The following is a 21070-nucleotide window of genomic DNA, read 5'->3' as shown; positions in this document are numbered from 1 at the left end:
TAAAAGTCACCTTTTCAAACTTTTCAATTTCAAAAGAATTGAGGAAAGATCAAGGTCCCACAGTGCAATTAAAAAGCATAAGTAAATTAATAATAATAATAATAATAATAATAATAATAATAATAATAATAATAATAAAAAACATGAATCACAAAATATGGAAAATCTATGACATACACTCTTTAAAAGAATCTAAAAGTAAGGTTTAGCAGCCATGACACAGAAAAACCATTTTGCATTCTGCAAAAATATTTTAGTGAATCTCTTTTAAAAATAAAGGTTTTAATAAGTTTGAGGAAAATTTGAATATGTAAGAACTAGGGATGCTTCAATCAATCGGACAGAGATCAGTATCGGCTGATAACCACATTTCATGAATCGATCTGTACTCGCTAATCTGGCCGATCTCATGAACCGATCACAATTGTTTGTTTACGAGTTTAAAAGCAGAGGACATATAAGAACTGAAATCATTTTACATGTCAGAACTGAATGTTCCTTGTTTTTAAATTGCAAGTTCACCTGGTTAAAAATATTAGGGAAATTAAAAACCTAAAAAAATATTTTTTTGTAGAGTATTTAATAATATAATTTATTGTAATATACTAATTGTAAGCAGTAGTTTTGTGAACCTATTTCATTTTAGTAAAGAAGTAATGGATTCATAGGTGTGCATTTTAATTTTTTATGCAACAAATATGCACTCCAAACTTTATTGATTATATTCTTCTTCCATCATTTGCAATATTTCCAAATGGCTTTATTAGTGATTTTTCTTACTGACTTTTGTATCTGTTTTATCTATTATTTTCTGTAAAACTGCTTGTGACCAATACATGTATCTCAAACCAAGGAAACCAATTGCAACAAACCATTTAAGTTCAAAAACTAATCCTAATGAGTACTGTGAACTTAATCCATTTGAGTTAGCGAAGCAATTTCAGCGCAGGAACCCAATAACTGAAGAGAACTAAAACCAACTGAGTACTGTAAAACCAATAAGTTGATACTCAAACCATTTGAGGAAACTAATTGCAACAAACCATTTGAGTTAAAAAAACTAATCTATATGAGTACTGTGAACTTACTCCATTTAAGCTGAGTAGAATTAGCTTTCAGTCAATTTTGAGTTAACTACACTTATTTCATTTGATAAAGTTTTGCACTAAATGGTTATAAGAGATACTTTAAAGTAATCTTTAATTTATTCTCTTAGGCAAGATCTCCACTTAAGTATCTTGGAGGGAAAATGTGCTTTATGCATTATAAAGCTTGAAGCATCAGAATCTGTTCTTGGTATTGGATGATCACCATGACAAGGAATTGGTACTTGGTTTTCGCCGCAAACGTCCTGATCGTAGCATCCCTATTAACAACATTTTTCCACTATAAAGAACATTTTATGGAATTAAATGGTTCCATGAATAACAAATGCTCCTCCTCGAGCCCTCTTTGCGGTTAAAGAAGCAATGTTTTAGAGAGAAAGGCATGCACATACAGAGCAAGAACTGGTTGAGTTGCTTTAGTATTGTTGCTATGCCAGTAGAGATGCTTGACAGATATTGTCATGGAATAATAAATGATCCATTACGCATAGATTCTAGGGACACCTGGGACTTATATTACATCATGTGAGATATTACATCTTATAATGTCAAATGATTTAGTTATGTAAAATAATAAGGCCATCACAAGCTAAATATGAACTTCCTAATTAGAAAATGTACTGTCATGAAAGGCATCTTTAGCTGCATTTAACTAAAGAGGCATTTGGAATAATGCAGAGATAATAAAGTGTGTGTTATTTGGAGTTATTTGGAGTGTAATTTAAACAGTTATATATATTTACCAGCAGGCGATTTATACATTTATGGGAGGTGTTGGGGGGATATTCAGTGTATTGTGATCTACAATTACCTCTGATTAGCTATTTCAGAGATTACATTATAAGACTAATTATGCTAAGTTCGCATCTATCTTGTGAACACTTCCGATGTCTATTAGTGCTCTAAATCTGACAGTTTCAGACTGTTGAATGAACCGTTTTTCACAAGTATAAATAAACATTTGATACATATATATTTAGCAAAATAATTATAATTTATTTTATATTTCAGAACCCTCAACAAGCTGAATATGTGGATAGCGTAGTAAATGTAAACAATAATTCAACTAATGTTTGCCAAAATGGGATGCTATATATTGATTTCATTTATTCCATGCGGTTTGAGTTTAATTTCTAGTTTAGCTTTTATTAAAGCACAAGTTTAGTTGTGACTTCACTTCAGAAGTGGGAAAATAAGATATATATTTATTCATTTATTTTCTTTTCGGCTTCGACACACATACACTTCAGCTAATTTAACATGCAAACTCCTCACTGAAATGCCAACTGAACCAGCCATGGCTTGAACCAGCGGCGTTCTTGCTGTGAGGCAACAGCGCTATACCCACTGTGCCATCGGGTTGCCATAAAATATATTTATAGATATAAAATATGGTGGATTAACTGTAGCCAACAGTTTGATCACTGTTTATACACTTAGATGTGGTTTCTTGATTCTGAATTAATTGTGAAAGTGTGTATAATAAAAGTGCTTTTGATTAGATTTTGTTGGTCATGTTGAGATGGACTTCAGGTCAACATTAGAGTGCAAAATTCATTCTATTCTCAAAGAGTACGCACACATCTTCTTAAATCAACACTATCTTACTTTTATGCTCAACAAACATATACAATGAATTTAGTCAAATTAACAATGTTCTACTTCACCATTTTTCTAATGTTAATGCTCATTGTAACAAAATGCAAGTTATTGTATTATTCATTCATTTATTTTATTTTCGGCTTAGTCCCGTTATTAATCTGGGTTTGCCTTGCGGAATGAACCACCAATTTAACCAGCATATATTTACGCTGTGGATGGCCTTCTAGCTGCAAACCCATCACTGGGAAACACCCATACACTCTCATTCACACACTCATACACTACAGACAATTTAGCTAACACATTTTACCTATAGCGCATGTCTTTGGATTGTGGGGGAAACCGGAGCACCCAGAGGAAACCCACACCACCATGGGAGAACATGTAAACTCCACACAGAAATGCCAACTGACCCAGCCAGGGCTCAAACCAGCGAACTTCTTGCTATGAGGCGATCATGCTAACCACTGCGGTTCCCAGTTATTGTTTTACTGATGCAATATTTTTTTCTGGCTTTGTAATCTCCAATCAGCACAATCAGTATAACAACATTTTATAACAGACATCAGAAAAACTATAAGGTGAATGAGGAGACTGATGTGACTCCAGAATGATAAACAATGCTTTTCATTCTTCGGAAAAGTGAAGGGAGGCCCGTTTTAACCACGGAAAATTTTGCTAATCTACTGACAGATCAATCGGTTCTTTCCAGGTGGTTTTTATAAAAATTCCATTCCTTAAACAAAATAAATAAGCACACACACATACAAAATAGGTATTTAGGTGAGTTTTCTTTTAAGTAAAAAAGGACATTATTTTTTAAGATGGAATATAAATGAACATATTTAATGCTTACTTATTGTTTTAAACAAACAGCACTGAATACAGAATCAAATCTTAAAGCAGAATTTTCCCCCCCCATATAAAAGGTACACAATGACAGCATGTGTTGGCACTATCACTCGCACAGGACTTGCAGTGACTTGCCCGAAAAATATTCTAGGGGTGAAATGCACTGATAACACACTGTCTTTGTAAATCTCAGAGTACTGTATTGCTCTGGTAAAGATTATCATATAAAATAAACTGAATTAAACACCTAAACATTGCTTTAGAAATGACTGTGAATCAGCCATCTTGAAGATGCAGTCCTCTGATATGCTCAAGTGGTGAAAAAGAGACTGACAGACAAACTAAGAAGGTGTCAAATCCTCAAAAAGAGGAAATGTTAGCGATAAGTCTTGTTTTCTAACTAAATAGAAAGAAAAAAACATTATTCTCCAAATCATGAATGTAAAAATGCACTCTCCTGTTATTGCAATCATCATTGGCAAATACTATGTTCAATTTTCGATATGTTGTCATTTAGATTGTGAAAGATGGAGGGCAGGACACCCATCCCTCAGAACAGTTTAAGCAAACGGCACTAAAGGCACAAATGTTCACACTTCTCTAAATGTTCAATATACCACACCCAACAAACACGCACACACATCTACACACAAACACTTAACAGCAAAATAGTGCAGACAAAGCACAGAAACCAACAAAAAAAAAGTCAACAGACGCTGTTCACAGCTTCCCATTACAGCCGGGCTTCTCTTTTTGTACTTCAGCTTCAGATAATAATTAATATATAAACAAACAGATTCTTGCACGTTTTTAATCTTTCAGCTGCAGCTTCTCTCGCCCAGATGCAGAGAGTGATATGACATCTTCAGAGGGAGGAGAAACGAATGAGGGCATGTAAGACTGAAAGAGAGGAAGAGAAATTAACAGGATATAGGTGTGCACCGCATGTATGAGTGTGTAGATTTGTAGATGTGCAGTTTGGTGTTGGTGGTGGTCGGAGCTTGCAGTGACTTTACTCTGAAGGTAAGTGGAAATCGCATCGCACATATTCATAGCAGGACAAATTGTAACCAGTTTGTGGCTGTGATGTTTTAAGGTGTTCAAGGAGAGGTAGACCACTCAAAAAGGAAATTTAAGCAAAATTACACTACATTCAGCTTGGGGAAATATCAAATGTCATGCTGTCATTCAAATAGCCCTAGAGTAAATGTGTTAGGTGTGCACTGAACAAGGACATACAGTTTACCTCTATTCTCGCAATCACAGAATGTGTGGCTCATCTGGTAGGTAGAACATTTCAAACCTTTGAATTCAAAGTCTTGGGGATCAATCCACAAGAAAGTCACTTTGGATTAAAGCATCTGTTGATTTAAATCAATTAAATGTATTTAATGTATTTAATTCTGACTACCTAAATGAATAGTTTCTTGCACACTCACAACCACAAAAAAAGACTGTGAATAGAGGCTGTAGAAATTCAACTGTGCCATTACTTTAATATTTTACATTTATTAAAAGATTAAATTATAAAAAATATTTCTTGATATTATTTTTGATCAAGTAAACGCAGTCTAGATTCCTATAAGTGATTAACTTATAACAAAATACAAACACCCAGCCAACCCTTCACTTTTTTAATATAAAAAATAAGGTAACACTACAATAAGGTTCATTAGTTAATGCATTTACTAACATGAACTAATCATGAACAACACATGTACAGCATTTATTAATCATAATTGAACATTTACTAATGCATTATTAACATCCAAGTCCATGCTTGTTAACATTAGTTAACGCACCATGAGTTAACATGAACTAACAATGAACTACTGTATTTTCAATAACTAACGTTAACTAACATGAACAAATACAGTAGTAAATGTATTGCTCATTGTTTGTTCATCTTAGTAAATGCATTAAGTAACATTAACTAATGAACCTTATTGTAAAGTCTGACCAAATATAAACTTAACCAATTGAAAATATGTACATTACAAACAAATATGGATGATTATTTGGTTACTAACTGTCTTTTTTGTCTTGTGTCTCTTTTACAGTAATGTCATTTCAAAGCTGATATCCCTCGTGCGACACTGAAAGACAGAGAGAACAAGAAAGGGGAAGAACAGGGCTGTGTTAAACTTTCCGGTCCAGATACACGCAAGATTACCTCAGCAAAACACCAAACAAGCACAAAATAAGCAGAATTTGTTTGGTTGACTACTTTCTATAAATGAGTCTGGATGCTTTCTGCATTTTTGATCACATTCACAAGCCTCAAAAGTGGATCATCAAGAACAACAGCAGCTCAGCTGAGCACATACTTCATTCAAGCTACTACTTTGAGCGGCTTTCCATCCAGCGTGCACATCATGGTGCTCGTCTTTAGAAATCTGCTACTGTTTCTTGCTCTCGGGCCCTGTTTCAGGTCCACCAGTGCACAAGAGTTTGCAGTGACAGATGATAATATCACCACCGCATTACCTGATAATGTCACCGTGGAGGACACAACTGTTCTGTCATCATTTTATCATGTCACTGATGAAGCGATCAGTTCTGCACCAGTAGATCTTGTCACAGATGTACAGACGGAACCAGACACATATGATCTGCAGACCACACTTGCGAGCACAACAGGCACCATGCAGGAGACAACAACTATGAATACTACACCACTCGGCCCTGTTATTCAACAAACAACACCAGAATCTGCTCCTGAAACGACGGCAACAGCTGAAATTCAGCTGACCACAATGACCAGCATTACTCTGCCTGTTTATATGGAAACATTAATGACTGAACAGAAATCTCCAGAAGCCACAACCACTAGTCAGTTTGAAACAACCGTTTCCTTCAATGTGCCAATGCTGACCAGTCCTTCAGAACGTCCAACAGATTTCATCACGACAAGAGCTTTGGCCATGACGACGTCTGATTCAACAGAAGATCCCTCAACCAATATGATTGAACTTCCTACACATGAGGTTTCAAGCAAATTGTTAAACCCTGTGGACAACAGCACGACAACCCCCACTGAAACTCCAACATCCGCTTCACAATTGACTGAAAATGAGCCTATTATAAATGGAGTGTTACATGACAACACAGTCTCTGAAGATTTCATGTCTGTCACAAGTGTTGTTAACGTTAAGCAAAGTACTTCTCATGAAGAAACCAACTGGTTATTAATAATCATAGTGTGTGCGATCGCTGCTTGTGTGCTATGCGTTATCGTGATACTGTTCATACAACAGCGAAAGAAAAAGGCCTCTCGGACATTTGGCCCAGCCTATATGAATGGACAAAGCAAACGGTCTAAGAAGAAAAAAGGGGCGGAGGATGACAAGTGGGCAGGGCCTGTGAATCTGGAGGCGGGAGCTGAATGTGATGCTGACGTCCAGGAGGGTCTTCTGCATAATGATGAGAAAAAGGACGGAGACGATGTGGTGCTCAGTACATTCGCCACCATGGATGAAGATGCCATGTCTGATGGAGGAGTGGGTGGAGAAGGAACCAAAGAGGCTAAGAAATGGGAGGAGCAGGAACCTATGCCTTTCATAGATGAAGATGTGGATGAAAATAAGGTGGGAAAAACACTGTCCGAAAATGGGAGTTCGAAGGAAGACGGGAAAAGTGAAGAGAACATGAATGGAGGAGAAACGTTCTGTCTTACCACGGCTGTCTAAAAGTCTTCTGGGAATCTGTATCTTGTATGTGTGTAACGGTGCCATAAACACGAACTATATCTTACAAATGTGTATATATTATTTGATTCTGTTTCAGATTTGTGTATAATACTGAAAAGCACAGGTGACAAAACACTCAGTAGTGTGAACGTATGAGGTACAAATCATCAATTTTTAAAGCTAGCATCTTTCTGTTGACTAATACAGTGAATTACCTTGACCATCTGAATGATTAGCTAAATTTGCATTGAAAAATCTAGCAGTTGTGTCATTTGCTATTGAAATTTAGCAAACAATAGAGGGGGAAATGTTCCCAACACTCAAATACAAAATGTCTGAATGAAATAGATTTATAATAAAAATGCATCTATTCAAAATGTTTGCTATCGATGTGGACTTCACCTGCTTTCTCCCAGTTCACACAGGGATGAGATTAGTGACAACACAAGTATATTTACTAATTACAGCAGACAATGTTAATCTTCAAAATAACCATGCAGCAAAGATTTTCTGACATTATGAGAATGAATTCACAAAATATGCAATCAAATGACCTAATATATAGAGGGAGTTTCTGACTTTGATAGAAATTATGTGTGTAATTGAATTAAATCCATTGAATTTTAGTAAAGTGTTCTTTTTTAAAGAACATGGGTTAGGAAATTTAAAACAAGATATTTATTCTGTTTCATTACCAAGCTGTTTGTGAATGCAAAAGTTCTGCCATACTAAAATTGCATCAAAAAGATACTGTCACCTAAAACAGCGAAAAATAATTCTGACCAGTTCCAGTTTAACGTTAATAACTAATCTATGTAGATTCATACAAATTTGCATATACATTAATGAACTGGCAGTATTTGCTAACTACCAGTAAACAAGGTCTGTTTTTACACTTCCTGGGTCTATTGACACATTTTAACTTTTGTGTCAATGACATCACTGTTGCAAATGAAACATTTATTCTAGTGTGACTTACAAAAACTCCTGCTATCGTCACTGAATGAATATGTTGCATTCCGCTGTGGTGAACCCAGACTAATAAAGGGAGTAATCCAAAAAGAAATTGAATGAATGAATAATTGTTGGGGTGATATTGTAGCGAAGTGCTTCTAGCATAAAATATAATAAAAGGCAGATATTCAGTCACTGATATTGAATTATCTAATGTAAAACAACATTAAACACTAAATAAACAAAATGCAATTCATGTTTGTTAATGCTGTTAAAAAAGCAATATCTTTCACGTGAATCATTTAAAGTCACTTGTTTATTCATATGTTTACACAGTAACAAACCATTAAACCACATGCCACCTTTAACTCCAATATGGTGAAACTGTTATTAAACCACAAATCTCATGTATTCCAAAATGTAGTGCCTGTGAACTGCAGCAATGTGACTATTGGATGCACACACTGTGATGTTCTGTTGATACTGTGCAGCCAAATTAATGTATAATGTATTTAAACCAACGATCAAAATTTTTTTGCCATGTTTTCAAACTATTTAACAAAAATTAGCTAAAACTAGGGCTGCACAATATATTGTTTCAGCATCGATATATATCAAAATGTGATCATTCGCAATAGTCACATCGCAGGATGTGCAATGTTGAGTTTGTATTACAATATGTCATTTGCATGTGTTTTTGAGGCCTTTGACTATAATGACTTTAAAAGGCATAAGAAATTGTATCATTTTGTATTTTTAATAATGATTAATTTTCCAGGATTATTTTGTCTTTATTATTCAATTACAGTGCTTAAATTATTTTAAGACTCAGATAACGTCACAACACTCTATATTTTAATTACATCATGTTCTTTATTGTATTTATAGATTGTCTACTAGATTTTATGCAGATGCACACTGCAGAACCATCCCAAATCCATCTAAAATGATCAATTCTTTCCAACTAGTAATATTCAAGTCATCTGGTGAAATTGTATTGATATCACAACTTATATCACAGAATAACAAAATATCACAAAGTTAGATTTTTCCAATATTGTGCAGCCCTATACACTGAAAAAAATTGTTGCATGCAGAACTGTTGCAAACAATTTGTTTGTGTTGAATTTAAACAAACAAATTAAGTTTAGTAATGTTCAACTTAATTTGTTTGTTTAAATTCAGCCCAAATAAATTGTTTACCACCTCTTAACATAAAGAAATTGAGTAAATCCAAGGAATCATCTTTGAATGATTTTTTTCAGTGTAGCTGAAACCAGACAAATCTGGAGATTTTTTGGGACAACTAAACCGTTTTATGTTCAATCCACTTAAATTCATTAAGTTACCTTAATTGATCTGTGTTGGGAATACATGAATGAATTGTGTGGAACACTGAATTTTTTACAGTGAAGAAAACTTATTTAACAGATTTAAAACTACTCTATGCCTTTAAGACTTCCTTACCCATTTGTGACTTCATATCTCAGTGTGAGAAGAGATCCTTAATATAGATAGCTACAGATACATTTTTTTATTTTTATATCTAACACACATGCTGCATTTGGGTGATGCGGTGGCACAGTAGATAGTGCTGTCGCTTTACGGCTAGAAGGTTGTGGCTCGAGCCTCGGCTAAACCAGTTGGCGTTTTTGTGTGGAGTTTGCATGTTCTCCCTGCGTTCGCATGGGTTTCCTCTCAGTGCTCCGGTTTCCCCCACAATCCAAAGTCATACGGTAAAGGTGAATTGGGTAGGCTAAATTGTCCGAAGTGTATGAGTGTTAATGGAAGTCTAAGAACTGTATGGATGTTTCCCAGAATTGGGTTGCAGCTGGAAGGGCATCCGCTGCGTAAAACGTGCTGGATAGGTTGGCGGTTCATTCCGCTGTGGCGACCCCGAATTAATAACGGGACTAAGCTGAAAAGAAAAATGAATGAATAACATGCTGCATTTTACTTTCACAATGTTCAAAAAGGGTGACACGATGGTGCAGTGGTTATTACTGTTGCCTCACAGCAAGAAGGTCACTGGTTTGAGTCCCAGCTGGGTTAGTTGCCATTTTTGTGTGGAGTTTGCATGTTCTCCCTGTGCTCCGGTTTCCTCCACAGTCCAAAGACATACGCTATAGGGGAAATGAATAAACTAAATTGGCTGTATGTGTGTGAATGAGTGTGTATGGATGTTTCCCAGTATGGGGTTGCAGCTGGAGTGGTATCCGCTGTGTAAAAAAAAACATATGCTAGATAAGTTGGTAGCTCGTTCCACTGCGGCGACCCCTGATTAATAAAGGGACTAAGCCTAAGGAAAGCCTAAGATTAAGGAAAATGAATTAATGAATGAATGTTCAAAACGAGGCACTCTGAATAAAAATGCCACAAATGACCACAAGGTGGAGCTCCTGGCAAGATTAGTCAATTATAATGTGGCAGGCTCGATTTAAAAAGACAGTTCATCCAAAAATAAACATTTCCTCCCACTCCTCACACTTAACTGGTTTTAAACATTTATGAATTTTTGCATTCTGTTGAACACAAATGAAGATATTTTGAAGCAGTCTTTAACATCCATGGTAGGAGTAAAAATACTATGGAAGTCAGTGGCTGTTTTTTCCCCTACATTCTTCAGCAAATCTTTCTTTGTGTTCAACAGAAGAAAGGAACTCAAATGTGTTTGGAAAAAGAAAGATGAGTAAAGGACGACAAAAAAATGATACACAAATTCATAGATATCTAACACACACATGTAATGTGAATATGATATATCAGCATATATGCAAACCAGAGAATCTCTCTACTCTTCTAACTTTTACTACATCAATGATTTCAGCTAGGAATGTTAAAAACAAAAAACATCTTTCTAAAAGTAAACTACAAAGTTCTAAAGATTAAACAGAACGACACACAAAGGACTGCAGAGCATCAAATGTTTCTGCTGACCACATTCATCAGAATTGTTTGGACAAAACCAAAAGAAATAGGGAGGGAGAAAGAATGAGAAGAGGAGGGTCTTAGAAAAGAATGGATTCTCTGGAGGCCAGCGGGAGGAGGAGAGAGGCAAAGAGTGAGAGGGGAGGGCTGATAACTACATCTGGAAGTTATTTGGAACAAGAGAGGGAGGAAAATAGCTGATAGAAACGATAGAATGCCAAAGAGAACCAGGAATTAGCAATTAAGACTAAGAGAAGAGACTAAAACCCAAACAAATACACTGATTTTGTTTGTGTTACCAAAAAAAATAAATATATTGGAACTTCAAGAGGATTCCAGAAGATAAATGACAGGAGTCTGAATGAATTATACAACAAAGAAAAAAAGTTTGTGAAGAATTTTGTATCCCACGAAAACTCCAAGACTGATATTTCATCACTTCAAAGAAGGCTTTATGTTTTTTTTGCACCTTATGAAGACTTAATAACTACTAAAAGAACTGGAGGAATCACGTCTGTGATGGGGATGATAATGTCGATGAAGAAATAAAGCAAGATCTCATGAAATTTATCAGAACAAAACAACAAACTGACAATACCGGAAGCTTTGCATTCAGGACTAAGTGAAAACTCAACTCGGGAAGGTTTTTTGAATTGCCTGTCAGTCATTTTATCGGTCTCCATCTAAATCAAGGTAAGGCAACTATTTCTGCATTAAGTTTACGTACATATTTGAATATTATAAACAGATATTTGTATATAGTTTATGAATCACTTCACGAATCAGCAGACAAGAGAAAACAATGGCAAATGTTATTCACTTTTCTAAGTTTATGCAAACCTGAGATTTTCTAAACTAGAGGATCGTTTGTGTTTGACATTTAGGTGAGGGAAAAACACTTTGTGAAATAGAAGAGCCAATAAAAATCACATTCTTCAAGCTAATGAAATTGATTTCTAAGCATTTACAAATAAGACTAATTCCAGCAGGCACACAACATCACAAGATGTTAATATTAGGTTAGATTCAGGTCATGACGTCAGGTGACCAAAATTAAATGTCTACATTATTTTGACGTCCAATAACAAAGTCACATTACACATTACACATAACACACCGTGTTGATATCAGGTTGATTTTAGGTTCTGTTGGAAAGTGACCAAAATCCAACGTCTGATAGATGTAATAGTAACGTCCACACAACGTCAAGGTGTAACATAATTAGACGTTGATATTTGGATGATTTTAGGTTGGACACTGGACAATGACGTCAACCTGATATTTCTTTCCTAACAAAATCCAATGTCCCCACGACGTTGGGGTACAACGTCAATATGACATCATGTTGACATCCTGTACCTACAGGGATGGTACAATTAGGTTTCTAAGTGATCTTAACATCCACATTTTAAATCACACACACACACATGGTGCCAATTTCCAGAACTATTACTGGCATTCCAGTGAAATAAGATCATACATACATATGCAGTCTAACTTTAAGGGGGCTTAAATGTTTACATTTTGACCTATAGTATAATCTGTGGTCACATGAGGCCCACATTCTGTGGTAAAAAAGGGCTAAATAACCCCAACCACTATTATGCTGCCTTGCATTCATGGAAATATGAAGTTGGAGGTGTAATTAAAATGTCAACAGTTTTCTTTCAGCTAGAAGAGTACATGACTGCCCTTTTTACAGACAGGGCACATAATGGCTTTAGTTAATGCTATCAGAAGCACAACACAAGGGTGGATCTTCCTGTCTGGAAACAGCACTTCCTCTCTATGCTAACGTTTCAGAAGAGTGTGAAAGTTTACACACGTTAAAAGCACACACAATATGTTTATATATATCGTCATTTGTTGATTTAGTCCTGTTTTCTTTTCTTTCACGCAGAATGTCTGTCTCACGAGGTTGCCTCTGCTGCGTGAAGTACCTCATGTTTGTCTTCAACCTCATCTTTTGGGTTAGTTTTGCTTTACACTTCTGTCGAAGTTTAGTTTGGCAGATTGCAGGACATTCAGCTGAATTTAATCACTAATCAAACCACATACGAGTTGATGGATAAAACACGACACTGTGCTAGCTTATTTTTTCTTTTGGACACAAGTTCAGGACAATAAGATACCCAATACTGAGTAACTAACACAAATACCTGTTCTATTTTCTGTCCGCCATCAAAAATAGTTCTACGAAGTCCAGGATCAGCTGTCAGAAGTGACATTTCTTTCTGAATGAGTGAGAATCCTTTAACTATCTGAATCAGTTTTAACGAATTAATTGAGCAAACTTTCAATGTTTCACCCTGCTGCTTGTCGCCACGTTCAGGTTGTAATCAGTGTTGGTTGTAACTGTGTTTACAGTAATTGAATTACTTGTCATCTAAAAAAAAGGAAAAATGAGGATTTACTCTACTGATAATTTTTAGTAATTTAATTACAGATGTATTTGCCTTAAATACTGTAAATAAATTCAACAGTTCTGAATTCAGTTTAAAGAAACTGAGCAATTTAATTTTTGTGATATTTTTGCAATAATTTTATTGCAAATTTGGAATAATTTTACTTTTCAAATAAAAACATTGATCAAGATAAAGAACTGAGGCAGAAATTAATTAATGACTATATATAGGGCATATATTTAGAGTAGCAGAATGCTTATACGTACTTAATGTGTATTTTTCTTTCTTTTTAATTTAGATCATTTCTATAATAATTCAATATTATTTAAACTAAGAAAACTACATTTGTCAGACATTTGCACATGCTCAAGAAACAATAAATAATGTAAGAAACTCATCAATGAGATATTGAAAGATGAGAGATTATTTGTATTAACATTTTTCACTTATTTATTCATTCATTCATTTTCCTTCGGCTTAGTCCCTTTATTCATCAGGGGTCCTCACAGCAGAAGGAACCGACAATTATTTAGTTTATTCTATTCACCTGTACCACATGTCTTTGAACTGTGGGGGAAGCCGGAGCACCCGAAGGAAACCCAAGCCAACACAGAGAGAGCATGCAAACTCCACACAGAAATGACAACTGGCCCAGCTGGGACTCGAACCAGCAACTTTCTTGTTGTGAGGCTACATCGCTACCCACTGAGCCACCGTGTCATCTCACTTATTTCTGATTTAATTAATTATTAAGTCATAAAACCACGTTTTAGGACATCCTGCCATAATGTAATGTTTAATAAGCTACATGTTGTTACAAAGAATAAAATGTGGTTTATTTTATATTGATGTTGTACAGATCGATGAGATAAACAAGTCAACAATAACTAAAAGTAATCAAAATCATTTTGCATATTGTAGAATAACTAAAGATTGTACAACTGCTAATAATCTGTATAAATTTTGCGATGGCAAAACTTCAGATGGCTTATATTCTACTACCCCCTTGCATTACCTTACATTTGCCGCTATAGGTGATTGCAAGCGTTTTCATCTGATCCTCTCTCTTAGCTCTTGTAACGTATGCGTCTACTTTAAGCAACATCACAGAAGTGATAATCAAAACCATAATGCTGAGCAGCAAGCATGAGAAGTGGTTCAACTAGCAGAAATACAACATAGTTTATCAGCTTAGGATCACTACACGTTTTTTGAAAATATATTGATTATAGCCTACGATTCCTCTAGATTTAAACAATTGAGTTTTACCATTTTTAAATCCATTCAGCTGATCTCCAGGTCTGGTGGAAGCACTTTTAACTTAGGATTTATTATTGAATCTAATTAGACCATTAGCATCTTGTTCAAAAATAATAATAATAATAAAAGACTTTTGATTATTTAAAGCTTGACACTTCAGCAGCTTCGTTGTACTAAGTCAGACGGAAAATGTAAAAGTTGCTATTTTAAAGTTCAATATGACTAAGAACTAGACTTTCATTCCGGCGTAAGAAATCAACTAATTTTGCTGCCGTACCATGGCTGTAGCAGAAACAATAATAATATGCTGATACTAACTGGCTGGGTGCTGGGGACAAGCCATGTGTATTATCTTTGCATCTGCTGCAGTCATGGTACTGCAGCAAAGTTGTTTGATTATTACGCCGGAATAAGAGTCTAAGAGTTGTAACTTTGTAACTACAGAAGAGATGAGCTAGGAATAGGAAAATGATCGAAACTCATCAGTTATTTTTTTACAGAGATTGACTCAAAGAATTTAAATGTGGTAATACTCAACTGTTTAACTCTAGGGGAGTTAATTAAAAAAATGTGGTGTTTCTTACCTAATTTTTTTATTATTCACATAATGCTAATTGTAAAAACAGAAATGTATTGACTAATATCAACATGGATGTTTATATATATATATATATATATATATATATATATATATATATATATATATATATATATATATATATATATATATATATATACATATATATATATATATATATATATATATATATATATATATATATATATATATATATATATATATATATATATATATATATATATATATGCGTTGTATAAGTGTAATCTGTTGTCATTTTCAGGTTCTCTGCTATTTTGGCACACTATAGTAAACATTAATGAAGGTGATGCCTAATGTTTTAAATTGTTTTGAATGTAAAAGTCATGCTGTCTATTTGAGTTTATGAAGATCATGTAGGCCTACACATGCCCTTTAGATTGACCTAGCTTCTAATAACACTGAGACGAAGTCCCTAATATGAGCATGATGAGCTGTTATTTTCCTTTACCTGTGTTGTTTGTGCAGTTAGGAGGATGTGGTTTATTTGGTGTTGGAGTTTGGCTCGCCTTCACACAATCAGAGTTTTCATCTCTACCACTGTCCTTCCCTTCACTCTCTGCTGCCAACCTACTGCTCGTTGCTGGGGGCGTTACCATGGTGACAGGATTTCTGGGATGCCTCGGTGCTTTGAAAGAGCAGAAGTGTCTTTTGTTGACGGTACGGTACCTGCATGCTTACTGACAACAGCAAAACAAAGAAAACATTTAAGTATCATCTTCATCTTAGATGTTTGTGATTCTAAAGGATCCTGTAACACTGAAGACTAGAGTAATGGTGCTGAATTCAACACTATTATGACAATAATAAATGACAATTTAGGCCACATGTAACAGTTTTCACTATATTACTGTATACTGTATTTCCCTATTTTCAAAAACATTAGTCCAGTTTTTCATATGGTATATTAATTTGTAAAATTAAAAATTAAAAAAAAAAATAATAAATTATACCAGCTTATTATTTGTTTGGACAGAAGGATGTTCATCAAGGATCATCTTTCTTTTTTATGTTTAGGATTTTAGGATCATGTAACACTAAAAACAAGAGAAATGGCTGCTATTTTTTAATAGGAATTAATAACATTTACATATATATATATATATATATATATATATATATATATATATATATATATATATATATATATATATATGTATATATATGTATATATATATATATATATATATATATATATATATATATATATATATATATATGTATATATATATATATATATATATATATATATATATATATATATATATATATATATATATATATATATATATATATATATATATATATGTATATATATATACACACACACACACCGGCCACTTTATTGGGTATACTTTACTTGTACCTTACTTGACTCGGACCCCCTTTTGCCTTCAGAACTGCCTCAGTCCTTTGTGGCATAGATTCAACAAAGTACTGGAAATATTTCTTGTCCACTTTGACAAGATAGCATCCAGCAGTTGCTGCAGATTTGTTGGCTGCACATCCATGGTGTGAATCTTCTGTTCCACCACATCCCAAAAATGCTCTATTGGATTGAGATCTGGTGATTGTGGAGGCAATTTGAGTACAGTGAGCTCATTGTCATGTTCTAGAAACCAGTCTGAGATGATTCACGTTTCATAACATGGCACGTTTTTCTGCTGGAAGTAGCCAACAGAAGATGGGTACACTGTGGTCATAAAGGGATGGACATGGTCAGCAACAATACTCGGGTAGGCTGTGGCAATGATACAATGCTTAATTGGTACTAACGGGCCCAAAGTGTGCCAAGAAAATTTCCCCCACACCATTACACCACCACCACCAACCTGAACCATTGAAACAAAACAGGATGGATCCATGCTTTCATGTTGTTGATGCCAAATTCTAACCCGACCATCCGAATGTCACAGCAGAAATCGAGACTCATCCGACCAGGAAACTTTTTCCAATCTTCTATTGTCCAGTTTTGGTGAGCCTGTGCGAATTGTAGCCTCAGTTTCCTGTTCTTAGCTGACAGGAGCGGCACCCGGTGTGGTCTTCTGCTGCTGTAGCCCATCTGTCTCAAGGTTGGACGTGTTGTGCGTTTAGAAATGCTCATCTGCATACCTCTGTTGTAACAAGTGGTTATTTGAACTAATGTTGTCTTTCTATCAGCTGGAACCAGTCTGGCCATTCTCCTCTGACCTCTGGCATCAACAATGCATTTCCACCCACAGAATTGCCGCTCACTGGATATTTTCTCTTTTTCAGATCATTCTCTGTAAACCCTAGAGATGGTTGTGCATGAATATACCAGTAGATTAGCAGTTTCTGAAATACTCAGACCAGCCCATCTGGCACCATGCGTGATGCAGTTTGAGCTGCAGCAGATTGCCTTGACCTTGTCTACATGCCTAAATGCATTGAGTTGCTGCCATGTGATTGGCTGATTAGTCATTTGCGTTATCTAGCAGTTGACCAGGTGTACCTAATAAAGTGACTAGTGAGTGTAAATGAAGCAGAAAATGTTTATTTGAAATTGTAAGTTAAAGGCAGCTTAGAGGAGCATGTGAGTTTTTTCAGAATTATTGACAAAGTTTTGAATGGTTTGTATTTCTTTAATTATTAAAAGCACATTTTTTCTTATTATTTATTTGCGTTAATAAATAGGGACATTGATTTAAGTTCCCAGCTCTGATGTTCCTCTTTGTGAAATTATTAATCAACATAAAGGAGAGCCAATCATGGTGTTAGCAGAGTTCTGAACATTTATTGTATTTTTTTAATGGAAAAATTTTATGTTTTTTTTTTTTCAAACTTAAATCTAAACGTTTATTGGATCTTGGTAAATGTGCACAGAATAACACTAAGATCTCTTGTGAAACTTTAGTGAAAAAACACCAAAATTGTAAATCTTCAAATATTCTGCTGATTCTCGTTGCTGCCGAGTGAAGAACTGTGATTTTCTTCTTATGCCTGTCAGAACCCACCATGTCTATTTTAAAAACTCCTTTCATTCATGTGTGCTAATAGTAAATTTCTTGTTCTTTCAGTTTTTTGTGATCCTCTTGATTCTAGTCCTGACAGAAGTTGTGCTGATTTTGGTTTTGAGTTTATATCACGAAGAGGTAAGAGACAAGCGTCTAAACCCTGGAAACATTTCAGCCTTTCCTGTCAGGAAACACTTTGCCTCTACTTCCTGTTTATCCGCTTCTCTCTCTGTTTTGTCCATTTAGCTGGACAAAAAAGCCAAGGATGACCTAAGAGAAGGAATGAAAGGCTACAGCAAAAATGACGGACTGCGGAAATCCTGGGATAACATGCAGATGATTGTGAGTTGAATGTATAGTAGTTGTGTAACCGAAGGGCCGCCGATTCAAAGTGAATCATATTCTGTTTCATTCAGTTCAAGTGCTGTGGCGTGAGCAACCACACGGACTGGCACAACAAAACATCCGATGGCAAACTCCCTGGGTCCTGCTGCAGTAACGATCCTTCAAGCTGTCGTCACTGGGAAGAGGTCAGAACATTTTTGGGGTTGTGGGGTCAACTAAGTACCACACATTCCTCAATAACCCCAAACTGCTGGTAACTGCAAACACATGCTTTAATATAAAATGAAAGCCAGAACAAACCCTGCAACATGTTAATGCTCTGTTATATGCAGAATTTTATATATGAATTTCCTAACATATTCTATCATCATTATTTTAACATTTTTATGCTTTAGTCTGAGTAACAGATTAGCATGTAAGTGTTTTATTTATTTATTTTTTTTATGAAGGATCACGTTACACTGAAATATATTCAAAAACTCAGGGGCAGATTTAATGATTTGGGGGCCCTAAGCAATTCCAGCCAATTGGGCCCAAAAGTCTTAAAATGCACCTTTTTTGATGTCCCCCCCCCCCCCCCCCCCTTCTTCTCAATTTCCTTTTCTACATTTTATCTTAATGCTAAATAGAGAAGACATGTAAAGCATCTTGTAAAACTTTTGAATTGTTTGTTTTCTTAAAATTAATTCACAATTCAAAATAATAAATGAACTGTTTCGTTTTTTTGTCTTTACTGACTTGACTGCTGGACTGCTCTATGATTAAGGGCGGGGGACACATTTGCGCAGATGTAATAATTACATCCAAATAAAATAATTTTATACCCTCACCAAACAAAATATGATCGAAAATTAAGTTATATATAATTAATATATATAATTTATACTTCTAGGTATTTATTTGGGGGCCCTCAGATTTACTGGGGGCCCAATCAGCTGCTTGCTTATTGGTTAAATCCGCCCCTGCATGATTTAGTTGAAGTCAAAATTATTTTTTAAATATTTCCCAAATGATGTTTGAAAGAGCAAGGAAATTTTCACAGTATGTCTGATAATATTTTTTCTTTTGGAGAAAGTCTTATTTGTTTTATTTCAGCTAAAGTAAAAGCAGTTTTAAATTTTTAAAACCCATTTTAAGGCCAATATTATTACTGTCATCATGACAAAGATAAAATAAATCAGTTTTTAGAGATGAGCTATAAAAACTAATACGTTTGAAAATGTGTTGAGAAAATCTTCTCTCCGTTAAACAGAAATTGTGAAGAAAAAAAAAAAAAAAAAACGAGGCTAATAATTCAGGGGGCTAATAGTTCTGACTTTAAGTGTATGTTATATGAAAGTTGATTATAAGCTTGATGTCTGGTTTGTTAGGATATTATAAGATAGATTTGTTCAGGATTGATAGGATAAAATCTGTCTGAGATGCAACTATTCGAAAATCTGGAAATTGAAATTTAAAAATAATCAAAATACTGAGTAAATTACATTTATATTTGTCAGAATTCTTTGCAATGCACATTAATATTCAAAAGCCTAAACGTTTTGGTGCAATTACATTAAAAAACTTACTAAATATATAACATATAACATGATATTTACTTAATGTTCTAATGATTTTGGCATAAAAGTAAAAACCAACAACTATGACCTATACAATCTATTTTGGATTTATTGTTAATTTCATTTATATCCAATTTTGTGATCACTGACTACATTGTGTTTTTCCTTTTAAACATATCACAGCCATGCTATGAGAAAGCCAAGCAGTGGCTCCTGACTAACATCACCTCAGTGCTTGGTTTTGGAGTTTGCATTGGAATCGTCCAGGTATTTACAATCTCTAGTTTCTTGCATAATCTGATTTAAAAATGCACACAGACTATAATGCAACTGCGTTTTCTGCCTCCAGCTTCTTGCTTTGGTGTTCTCCATGCTGATGTACTGCCAGATCCTCAGAGCAGAAAAATACATGGACTGACCCCTGCTGATGAAAAAAATCAATTCTGAATGTTTAAGTGGACTTACTAGAGAACTGGCCTATTAGAAAAACTGGGCAAGATATGCACATTAACATAAGTTAGAGTGCTGCACTTAGGAAAATGAACCTTTACCAAAAAAAAAGAGAGGCTAAAGAATTTATTTGTACTAATGAAGATCACATGAACATAAATTGAATGTATACTTTAGGTAGAAAATGAGGTAAATCCTAGTATTATTGCACTCTTTGTTAAATACCCTTTGTAACTGCTCACAGTGAACTTGCAATCAAAGTAAATTTCCAGTACATGTTTAAAATATGATGATTTGTTATATTAAACCCGTTACATGAATATTATTAA

At 34.8% G+C, this 21070-nt stretch overlaps 5 protein-coding genes across 12 annotated transcripts in view; 2 read left to right on the top strand and 3 right to left on the bottom strand.

Annotated features, from left to right (window-relative positions):
• mmp25a (matrix metallopeptidase 25a) overlaps positions 1-13386 on the bottom strand; it is a 35267-nt gene extending 21881 nt beyond the window's left edge. For all 4 annotated transcript variants that reach the window (XM_087241804.1, XM_087241806.1, XM_087241805.1 and 1 more), the window contains exon 1: positions 13291-13386. In XM_087241804.1, coding sequence (XP_087097930.1) covers positions 13291-13359 — 69 coding nt within the window. In that variant the 5' untranslated portion in view covers positions 13360-13386. The remainder of the gene's footprint in view (positions 1-13290) is intronic.
• The window catches only part of unc119c (unc-119 lipid binding chaperone c), a 25665-nt gene extending 12279 nt beyond the window's left edge, over positions 1-13386 (bottom strand). For both annotated transcript variants that reach the window (XM_087242790.1, XM_087242791.1), the window contains exon 1: positions 13291-13386. The gene's annotated coding sequence lies outside the window, so the exon portion shown is untranslated. The remainder of the gene's footprint in view (positions 1-13290) is intronic.
• The window catches only part of tbc1d10b (TBC1 domain family, member 10b), a 442453-nt gene that overhangs the window by 190827 nt on the left and 230556 nt on the right, over positions 1-21070 (bottom strand). The window lies entirely within an intron of this gene.
• Positions 4518-7630, top strand: LOC141381221 (uncharacterized). Its single transcript, XM_087244744.1, has 2 exons — positions 4518-4583; positions 5621-7630. The coding sequence occupies exon 2, from the start codon at positions 5807-5809 to the stop codon at positions 7247-7249; it is 1443 nt and encodes a 480-aa protein (XP_087100870.1). The 5' UTR covers positions 4518-4583; positions 5621-5806; the 3' UTR covers positions 7250-7630.
• Positions 11288-21070, top strand: tspan4b (tetraspanin 4b). Of its 3 annotated transcripts, XM_087242787.1 has the most exons (9): positions 11288-11824; positions 13032-13101; positions 13323-13373; positions 15881-16072; positions 18451-18525; positions 18634-18729; positions 18804-18917; positions 20475-20558; positions 20641-21070. In XM_087242787.1, the coding sequence occupies exons 4-9, from the start codon at positions 16010-16012 to the stop codon at positions 20707-20709; spliced, it is 501 nt and encodes a 166-aa protein (XP_087098913.1). In that variant the 5' UTR covers positions 11288-11824; positions 13032-13101; positions 13323-13373; positions 15881-16009; the 3' UTR covers positions 20710-21070.

Source organism: Danio rerio, chromosome 3 (assembly GCF_052040795.2).
Source record: "Danio rerio strain M-AB ecotype USA chromosome 3, GRCz13ab, whole genome shotgun sequence".
Taxonomy (NCBI): Eukaryota; Metazoa; Chordata; class Actinopteri; order Cypriniformes; family Danionidae; genus Danio; species Danio rerio.
Note: the sequence above shows the minus strand (reverse complement) of the source record. Positions and strands in the feature narration are given on the sequence as shown.

Coding starts and splice junctions, on each gene's coding strand:
- LOC141381221 (XM_087244744.1), top strand. CDS start 5,807: ATGCTTTCTGCATTTTTGATCACATTCACAAGCCTCAAAAGTGGATCA.
- tspan4b (XM_087242787.1), top strand. CDS start 16,010: ATGGTGACAGGATTTCTGGGATGCCTCGGTGCTTTGAAAGAGCAGAAG. Junction 18,526..18,633: donor TGAGTTTATATCACGAAGAG/GTAAGAGACAAG, acceptor TTGTCCATTTAG/CTGGACAAAAAAGCCAAGGA. Junction 18,918..20,474: donor GCTGTCGTCACTGGGAAGAG/GTCAGAACATTT, acceptor AACATATCACAG/CCATGCTATGAGAAAGCCAA.